This window comes from Galeopterus variegatus, unplaced genomic scaffold (assembly GCF_000696425.1).
Source record: "Galeopterus variegatus unplaced genomic scaffold, G_variegatus-3.0.2 Scaffold121, whole genome shotgun sequence".
Classification (NCBI taxonomy): Eukaryota; Metazoa; Chordata; class Mammalia; order Dermoptera; family Cynocephalidae; genus Galeopterus; species Galeopterus variegatus.
Genome location: NW_007726232.1, coordinates 223482 through 233963, shown reverse-complemented (window position 1 = coordinate 233963; position 10482 = coordinate 223482). Strand labels below are relative to the sequence as shown.

Sequence of the window (10482 nt, the reverse complement as noted above, 5' to 3'; positions counted from 1 at the left end):
CCGCCTTCCCCATCAGACTGTCGGGGGAAGAGGGTTCAGAAACTTCTAGGAAGCGGCAGGGGCATAGGACTCTTGAGGCCTGACAGAGATACACGTGTGTAAGGGGGAAATTCTTGACTGGCAATAGTGGCTTTGACCTAAGTTGCTGCTGGGGATGCGGTTATGCAGCGGGGGTGGGGGGGTGGACTCCTGCCTTCTGCACCCACATCCCCATTGCAGACTCTGGCATGCGCTTCTGAGCAGCAAAGCCACATGGCAAGGACTTACTGAGGGCCTACTGTGTGCAAAGCGAGCATGAGGCCATTTTGCATATATTACCTCTGAGGCTTTCAGCCACCCTGCAAGGGAGATGGCATGCGCTTCTGAGCAGCAAAGCCACATGGCAAGGACTTACTGAGGGCCTACTGTGTGCCAAGCGAGCATGAGGCCATTTTGCATATATTACCTCTGAGGCTTTCAGCCACCCTGCAAGGGAGGTATTTTATTAGTCTGCATTGTACAAACGTGGGAACTGAGGCTTTGAGAGATTTGGACACAGGACCAAGGTTATACAGAGCTAGCCAGTGGTGATATCTGTCTGGTTCTGGGAAAGAACTACTCTGGTCTTTCATGATACCAAACTACCAGGCACAAAGTGATCCAGGCCCACAGCTGGCAGAGAACTGAGGCAGGCACGAAGGAGTAAAGGATCACCAGGCTCACCGTGGGCCCCTTCAGCATGTGCCAGGCCAGCTCTGGTGCTCACAGCCTCAGCAGGCCCTTGGCTCAGCTTGGGATGGGAGCCTGGGCCCCAAAGCCTCAGGGGGTACACCCCAGACCCTTTAAGAGCCTTTCCCCCACAAATCTGCAAATATTAAAGCAGCAGAGGGGACAAGCCACAGACAGCTGTCCAAGGTGTTTGGTGTGGCAGGAGAGAAATGGGGAGAGCTGCCGGGTGACCAAGCAAAAGCAAGCCAGAAAGCAGCCAGCCTGCCCCCAGCCCCAGGTCTGAGAGGCTCCGGCTCAGCCGGGAAAGCCGCCTTCTCTCAGCAAGCAACATGGATTCCCTTCGGAGTTGGGAGTTCCCTGCACCGAGGCCTCTCAGAAGACAGAGGAGATTGTTGCTGCCCCTGTTACATAAACACTCCAAATGAATAAGCCCCCAGCCCAGCAGTTCCCAGGTGGGTCCAACAATGAAACAGGAAGTCCTATGCAACGGGCAGCCCCGGGGGCACTTGTCAGAGCCCGGCCAGGATCCTGTCTGTCCTGTCTCCCTCCCCTGTTATCTGGCACTGGCACTTCCTCTGTCTGCACCGGATCCCTGGCTCATTCCCTCTCAGGTGCTGGGCAGATGCCCGCCCTCAGGCCGGCCACCCACAGCCAGCGAACTTGGATCTTCAGGGAAAGAGGCCCTGAGTCGCTCTGGGTAGAGGAGGTGCTGACCGGGAGACCTGGCTCCTGGGAGAGGAAGGGACTGTGCACTCTAGACAGCGTGAATTAACTGCATTATTATATCAAATCCCCTTGCCTGAGCTCAGATCTGCCTCTTTCTGGCTGTGGGCCTGGGCATGCCTGCGACCCTCTCAAGACCTTAGTCTGCTCGTGTGTAAATGGGAGTGATCATGGCTTCCGCCAAGAGCTACTGTGAAGATCTGTTAGAGAGCTGTGTATTTAAAGTGCTTTATACACTGCAGCACTCAGCAATGGCAGCCCATCGAGTGCAAGCACGATGGCCAAACTAGCAAGAGAGAAGCTAGGAACGTGGGTACAATACCAATGTTAGAGTGACTGACACTCAGTCTGCTTGTTCTTTGATCAACGGGTAAATGCAATCCAGTTTGTAGAGTTCTTTGAAATCCCTGGGTGGTGGGCTGTGATAAAACTAAAGTTTGTAGATGTTTCTTTCCAAAATGGTCCTCACTTAAGTCCTTTGTGACATACAGTCTACTTCATCTTCCTTGTCATTTGATGGTTCCCAAGCTACTGTCAGGGCTACGTTAAGATGGAATTAAGGGCAGGGACTGAATAAGGAGGGGTACATGAGAGGGAGAGAAAACAGCATTTTGAGTAAACATGATTTTAAAATTCACCCGTGTTTTTGGATTATTCGTGCATTAAACACAACATAGTCATTTCAGTCCTTCCATAGGTTTATGATAACAGTAATTATAGTGGTAACCGCAGCTACCATGTATAAACACCTTATTCTGTGCCAAGTCCTTTACATGTAATTACCTCATTTGATGCCCACGAAAAACTCTGGAAGTAGGTCAAGTCATTTTCCATTTCAAGCTAGGGAAACTGAGGCTTGGGAAATTAAATAACTTGTTCAAAGTCACAGCTAGTAAATGGCAGAGCAGGTACCCCATGTTATGGCCTTTCTAACTCCAAAGAACCCAACCATTAGGCCCTACTCCTATTTCATTAACTCACCAAAATATTAAACTACCTATTATATACCAGGGACTGTTCTGTGTCTTTGGGACACAGCAGGACCAAGACAGGTCCATGGTATTTACATTCTAGAGGGGCTGGGAGGGGACACAGAAGTAAGTAAACACATACATGAGCAAGGAAACTGCAGAGAGAGGAAGCAGACAAAAGGAGGGGAAGGCAATGGAGAACGGCTGGGGGAGTGGGGGCAGCTCCCGCATGCACCGTGCACCGCAAACCAGCCACTTCAGAGGTTACGGAACACGCCAGTCTGGGGAATACGTGCAAACAAGTACTTAATTCACCCAATAGCTATTCTTATTTCATTTACTTCCATTTTGGGTAAACAGATGGAAATTTAATGCACAAAAAGGGGGAGAAGGAAAGAGAGAAAAGAGCTTAACTTTGCAAATCTTCTTGAAATGGTATTTAAGGGAACCACAAGTCAGTAGCATAAAGCCACCACTGCCATCATCTCTATTATTTGATAAGAAAACACTTTCGCAAGCTGAGCAAAAGATTAACGAGCCCATTTCTTTTGACTGAACACACAGACTATCTGTGGGTGCCTCTTATTTATGTAAAGTGCTCATTTGAAGGAAACATTCCCCCCACCCCCTGCATCTGGAATGAAACAAAGAGGCGCCTGGATGTGGTACCTCACTCACGTGGGGGCAGTCCCCCAGAACCTGGAGAGCCACCCTAGGATGTAAGCACTGCCCCGATCTCCACTTTATGCAGGAGGAAACTGAGGCTCAGAGAAGTAATGTGACTTGCTTGGATCACTGACCCAGAGGAGAAGGGACTGAATTTGACCCTCATACCACAGCACCTCTGTTGATGCACTTCTCTAATGGGAAACTCCTGACCTTGAAGCATTTGCCTGATAAACAACAATCAGTGATGACCAAAAAAAATCCACCTAATTTTTGTGTTTTTAAATGATAGATCCATTTCTGTTATGAAATCCGTGCTTTGAAACAAAAAAAGCCCTGTGATTTTTGCCCATGCCACCCACCTGTCCCAACCTTCTGTGGCTGTCCTTTAAGGCTCAATTAAAAATCCCAGGTCTGCTCTGACGCCATCCCCCAATTACTCCAGCCTTCTCTGAACATCCCTTGAATGTGGAGATGATGAAGTGATGATGATAACTGATACTTCCTGTGTGCTGGGCACTATTCCAAGTGCTTTACGTATATTAACTCAATTGATTCCCACAATACCGCTATGAGGTCGGCATTACTATTCTCCTGCTCAGAACAGACTGGTGCGCAGGGGCTAAACGACATGCCCGAGACCACCCAGCTTGCAAGTGGCAGGGCTGGGATTCGAATCCAGGCAGGCTCCAGAGCCTGAGGGCTGATCTGGCACGTTATCATGCAACCGAGCTTCGCCTCACGCAGTCTGGTGGTGCTGGCTCACTTTTTACTTCTGTCTCATTTATGTCCTCCTTACTAGGCTGGTGATTCAATCACATAAGCCATTCTTTATAATTCTCTTATGTCCCTTCTCCACTGATCAACAGAAGTACAGGGAGAAGTATGACTTAATCAGAAAAGCACTTAAGATGGTGTTTGTCTCAATGTGTGCTCTGTAATGCTAGCTATAATTCCTAGTAGCGGTAGGCTTGCAGTAGTAGGAGAAATAATATTAGTAGTTGTATTATTATTACTAGTCGTAGTGGTAGTGGTTATACTAGTAGTAACAGTAATCGTATTAGCAGTAGCAGGTGTTACTGACCCACATGTCACTTGAGAACCACATTCTGAGAAATGGCATGCTATATCAATGAAGAAAGCCTGTTCTTGGATATTGAACATGTCACCTACATGTGTTTATGGTCATTATAATAATGAGGAGAAGCATGGCAGCCACCATTACTTCTTATGTGCCAGTCACTGAGCTCAGTGCTTACTGTACTATCTCATTTAACCATAGTACCCATCTCACAACCTCCATCACTTCACCAAGGAGGAAACTGAGGCCCAGAAAGATGAGCTGATATGTCACACTGCTAGAAGGTAGCAGAGATAACACCCCCAGGATGACCCCAGGGGCTCAGGGAAGCCTCCGCCCCTCTGGCAGTATCAGAAGCCCCGTCGCAGGCTTCAGGTGGAATGGATGGAACCTGTAGGGGCTGACATCTCTGCTGGCTCCAGCTCTTCCGAGTTCTGTTCACATATTTGCTGGGACCTTCTTGGCCAGCATGACATGGAACAGGGCAGCAAAGAGCTGGGCTGGACACGCACTTATCTTCCTCCAGAATCTCACCTGGACCAGGGCTTCAACCTCTGAGTAGATCCCAGTCACCCCAGCAAAAATAGCTCTATGGGACTGGGGACTAAGGTTAGCATCACAGCAGCACCTTCGGCCCTCCTACAGATGGTGGTGCAGGACCACGTACCACGCTGCTCCTGGCCAAGTGTCCAGGGCAGATCTTGGTAGGGATGCCTCCCTTACAGCATCAAGGCAAGTGGCACAGGATCGGGGGGCAGGGCACTGCCTGGACCCCCTGGGCTTGGCACTGAGAAGGGAAGTAGGGGGAGAGGACAAATAAAACCAGTCAACCACAAATAGCTGGACTGCTGAGGGCAGGATTTCTGGGCCACCAGCTCAGCCCTCCCCTTGCCTTGGCCCACAGGGCCCTGTCAAGCTCTGTTCCATGCTGCCTCCACGATCCTGCTCTGCCACATGGCTCCCCTCTGCCTCCTGTCTCCCCGGGTACCTCGTTTCCTCCTGCCACATGGTCTCTGCACATGCTGCTCCCTCTCCCTACCACAAACAATTGTGCTGATAATCACAGGAGCTAATACGTAGCATTTACTGTGTCACAGGTGCAGTGCCCAAAGCCTGTTAACTCTTTTAACCCTCACACCTTACAGGTGATCACAAGGACTGAATGCTGGTTGTCTACAGAACCCAAGCCCTGAAGAGGTGCAGTGACTGGTTGAGGGCTCCAACAGCATAAAGCGGCAAGGCAGATCCCAAAGGCTCGCCTTTGAGTACCCATGTCCACCTCAGATATTGCGGCTGGCTAAGCAATCACGACACCAGGTACTTCTAGGCTGCAACCCAAATCAGACTCTCCTGGTTTAGTGTCCTGAACACCTGCAGACCCCAAGCCCTCTGAGTGTGCCTCCCCGCAGGAAGAGTCCTGTGCAGGACTAGGGCAGGGAGGCAGGAGCAGGGCCTGAGGCTAAAGCAAATGGACTGGTCTGTGAGTAAGTGGCCCCCCATCATTCCCTCTTCCTGCCTGGCCGCTCCTCAAGGGTTTGGCTTTTCCTTTGCTGCTGAGCTAAAGCAAATGGACTGGTCTGTGAGTAAGTGGCCCCCCATCATTCCCTCTTCCTGCCTGGTCGCTCCTCAAGGGTTTGGCTTTTCCTTTGCTGCTGAGGGCAAATGCACTCTGGGATGACGCCAGGTGGGCCTGAGCCCCCAGCACGCCAGGCTGTGATGCAGAGAACTGGTCACCTCCTTTCCACCTCATCTCTCTGCATCTGCGGGCAAATGCACTCTGGGATGACGCCAGGTGGGCCTGAGCCCCCAGCACCCCAGGCTGTGATGCAGAGAACTGGTCACCTCCTCTCCACCTCATCTCTCTGCATCTTTGTGTCTCCCTCTGTCTTCCCTGCGTGATGACGTTTCCTTCCAGCAATTTGCTGGCAAGCTGGCAGGCCTCTTGCCTTCCTGCATGTCTATGCAGCCTTTCTCCCTACTTTCCCAGACTCCTCATTCCCCAGGAGGACAATGACCCAGGGAAGAGTCCTTTGCCCAGGATTCTACTGCAACTAGCTCATCCCGCTGCCTCCAGGCACAACCAGCAAGGACCACGTTGAGCCAGATGGTTGTCCATTCTCCTCCAGACCCCGGGGGAAGGAGGCTCCCTGATCTCCCTGGGCAACCCTGGATCCGTGACAGGAGGTTCTTTCACTTTCTCAGCTTGATCTCGGTGACGACACACCCCGCAGGGCAACGGCTGTGACTAATCCTGTGTTTTAGACCCTGCCTTGTGCCTGGCTGGTGCCTGTGAGGCAAAGCTGCCAGCAAGAAAGGCATCCTCAGAGGGTCCAGGGAGGTTCCAGCTGCGATGTTTTCCCAGGGTGACCAGGGAGGTGTCCGGGAAGAGGAGAGACAGGTATCTGGATGTTGGGCCCTTGAGGGGACACAGGACACAGCCCAGCCTACAGTGGCGCTGTGAGCTCAGTGCCCCCAAGAAAGGCTGGCCAGGCTCTCCACAGCCTCTAGCGCCTGCCCTGTCTGAGTGAGTCTCAGTGACGGCAGGATCTAGTGCAGCAGCCAGAAACCAGGCCACTGGAGAGGTGTTGGGCTGTCTGCTTACCAGGGCATTTCTAGGGTGTCCTCCTTTTAAAAGGTGTCAAAATTTAGTATCCTTTTTTTTTCCCACCTAATAATGTTTCCAATTTCCCATATGTCTAATACTGATTTGAAATGATTCATGGAAAAATACCTTTGCGACCCATTTATTTGTGCTACAGACGATGTAGTTTTTAAATAATTAGCTAAACACATGCACATGTGTACGTTACTATTCAAGCTCAGCCGTTACAACCACATACAGACAAGCAACGCAGGTCACAAAGAAACCCTGATACTGTGTGTTAGAGTGTCAGGGGCTGAGAATCCTCCCAGGAGGACAGCCAGAGATTACTACAAAGATGTCCAAGGGGGCCTGGGGAAAGTGTCAGCAGAGGAACACCTGCCGCCAGCCTGCCCGCCCCATCGCCAGCACCCACGTCACAGTAGGGCCGAGCAGCCAGCCCAGGGCAGCCGGCCCAAAAAAGGCTTCTTGTACTCTCCTCCCTGTCATCCTTGCTTGGGTGACCAGGTCTGGGCCTAGCACCCTTGAGGACCTTTCCAAACAGCAAGCAAGCCTCCTCCTCTGCCTCCTCCCCAGATGTTGTCTTTGCCATTTCTCCTTCCCAGCTGATTCCTGCAACCACAGCACTTTCTCCAGAAACAGCTGGGGCCCAGGGCCTGTGCCACACCGAGTGCTTCTCTCAGGATGCCCAGGGCTCCACTTGCTGCCTCCTTGCTCTGGGTCAGGCCCAGCGTGGCCCTCCTCGGCCTTGCATTCCCCCTCATCCCCCAGAGAAATAAAGTAACCATGACGGAATAACGATACTGGTAAGAATGACAGCACTGGGGGCATTTACTGGAATCGACTGTGGGGTGCGCTGGACTGCTGTTGCTTCACGTGTGTTTTCATGACAGACAGCATGGGGTAGTGGGCACAAGGAGCACAGCCTGTGAGTCTCTCTGTGCCTCCACTCACTCATCTGTAAAGTGGGTCTATGAAGAGCACCGCTTTCCTGGTAGTGTGGGAATTAAACGAGCACACACATGTAACATGCCCAGCACAGTGCCTAGCACACAGTAACTGCTCTGCAAATGTGGACTAGCATTGCGTGCTCCTTACAACTGCTTCATCACCACCCCGATGTTTGTAGCTGAGGAAACAAGGCTCAGGGAGGCCTGGAATCTTGCACAAAGGCCTCAAGGTTCATGATTGCCAGAGCTGTTATTTGTGCCCAGGCTGTCTGACTCCAGGGCCACCACATTCCCAGCTTCCAGTGTTTGCTACTGTCCACAGGATTGCCAATGTTTTCCCAATGGCTGTTTTCACTGAACTGCGGTGCAGGAATCTACCTTAGTGCTCTTGTTTTTTGTGACCATGGGGGCCCTGGAGAAGCGGGCCTGGCTGTGGAGTTGGCTGTAGACCACAGAGCTGATGAGACCCAATGCCACCCAAAGACAATGGGCTGCCGGGGCTGGGGGGACTAGGAAGCCTCCAGCACTTCACATGAGGTCTCAGATCATCTTCTTCCGGATGGGGTACAGGGCCCTTTGGGCTCTCTCCCTCTCCTGGGCCCTGCAGTGTGGTGAAATTATGCAGATGGGGCTTCTTAGACTAAGTTTGACTTTTTCCCACTCCCTGGACCCTCAAGTGCACAACTCTTGAGCCCACAGACAGACCCTGCCTTGAGTGGCCATGTGGTGGCCTCCAGGCGAGGTTTATGCCAGCACATATGGTGTTTGGGGCAAATTATAGAAATGCATAACCTTTAGCCAGAAAATTTTTAAGAGGCAGTCCTCTGAGTAAATGAATTAGAAAAGGCATCCTGTCCTCAGGCTGACATGGCCCCATGTGTGTCCCCTACTCATGCCCTTCATTGGGTCTCCTTGGGCAGTACACAACTTGCATGACTGTTCTTGGCAGCCTGCCCCCATTGAGAAAGGGCTGGGACCGTGTAGAGAGAACACGAGACTGGCGAGACTGGGAGCCAGCAGGTTTGCGTCCTGGGGCTTTTTAACCACTAACCTGCTGGAGACCAAGAAGTGCCAGGACCATGACGTTCTTGTCTGTAAGATGAGAGGATGGGGCAAAACCTGCCCGAGATCCCTGACAGCAATGTGACAACAGTGAGATCATCAAAAGTGACAACAGCTACCACTGACAGAGGCCCAGTGACCACCCAGTCACCATCCTGCTTTTCCTCTGAGCACTCAATTCTTACTACCACCTCTCCAGGTAGCGGCAAATATCTCATTTTATAAAGAGGCCACTGGATTTTGGAGAGCACAGAAAGAAGTGCCAGGACCATGACGTTCTTGTCTGTAAGATGAGAGGATGGGGCAAAACCTGCCCAAGATCCCTGACAGCAATGTGACAACAGTGAGATCATCAAAAGTGACAACAGCTACCACTGACAGAGGCCCAGTGACCACCCAGTCACCACCCTGACTGCTTTTTCTCTGAGCACTCAATTCTTACTACCACCTCTCCAGGTAGCGGCAAATATCTCATTTTATAAAGAGGCCACTGGATTTTGGAGAGCACAGCTAGAAGTGCTAGAGCTGGCAAACCCAACACGGAGGCTAAGCCCACCCTCAGAGCCTCAGTGTCCCCCTGCTGCACTGCCCCCCTGCCACCGGCCAGGCCCTCATCTGTCTGAATGCCCGGGCACCTCCTCACAGGCACGTAGGCTACCCTCAGAGCCTCAGTGTCCCCCTGCTGCACTGCCCCCCTGCCACCGGCCAGGCCCTCATCCGTCTGAATGCCCGGGCACCTCCTCACAGGCACGTAGGCTGGCTGCAGGGCTCTTGTCTCATCTTGTCGGTCAGTCAGTCCATCAACACACACTGGGTGCTCAGCCCAAGGAAGATCCCTACCGTTCATTGTTCAGGGTCATCCTTGGGGGGTCCAGGTTGGGGTTTTCCATGGACTCCATCTGTGGACACCGCAGGAAGTAGTAGAGTGTGTGGAGGGCATCGGGGGACCAGGTAATGGGCTGCGGCGGCTGGCGGGGCTGGCGGGCGGGGCTGGTGCCTGGACACAGGAGGTGGCGCCCCTGCATGTGGTGCATGGCGCGGGAGACCAGGTCACCTGGCGGGGGTGAGAGGGAGAGAATGAAAGAAGACAAAGTCTGAGTGCACAGCCACGTTCTTCCGAGGATGCCTCCTTCGTGCATAATTACTGTTTACTAAACTGTCACCTAGACACACAATAGCAATTTGGTTTCCCTTTCATTCCCAGCCTTGCGTTAATAGCTAAATTACACACTGGGCAGGGCCGGTCTCCTCCAGAACTTATGCTAATGTGGTTTCTTTTTCGACATCCCCACTCTCTCTGCCACCCTGTGGGCCTTTCCCCAGATCTCTAACCAAGGGCATCTCTCTGGGTCTCTTCCCCCAGCCCCTCCCAGCCAGTGCCAAGCTGTGTGGTGACTCTCCACTGTGCTGTCTTGTGCAGAGCCCCAGGTGGTTCAGCAGAGAAGGTCCCTCCATCTCCATCACCTCGATGACAACTACCACCACCACCCGCTGAATGCTTGCTAGGTGCCAGGTACACAATTCCCTAGAAGTATGATTTAATTTGATTCTTCCAATGCTAGAGGGTCAAGTATTACCCTCATTTTATGGATGAAGAAACTGAGGCTTATCTGATAAAAAGACATTTCCTGACCCCATGCATTCTCCTGGTCACAGGGGTGCCGCAGTGCACACAGGCTGAGTTAACTAGCCATGGTCATGTGGCAAGCAAACGGTAGA

The 10482-nt window shown here is 52.0% G+C and overlaps 1 protein-coding gene across 1 annotated transcript in view; it reads right to left on the bottom strand.

The window, feature by feature from the left end:
* ABTB2 (ankyrin repeat and BTB (POZ) domain containing 2) overlaps nt 1–10482 on the bottom strand; it is a 169945-nt gene that overhangs the window by 29342 nt on the left and 130121 nt on the right. Inside the window, exon 3 of the mRNA XM_008587941.1 lies at nt 9604–9817. Coding sequence (XP_008586163.1) covers nt 9604–9817 — 214 coding nt within the window. The remainder of the gene's footprint in view (nt 1–9603; nt 9818–10482) is intronic.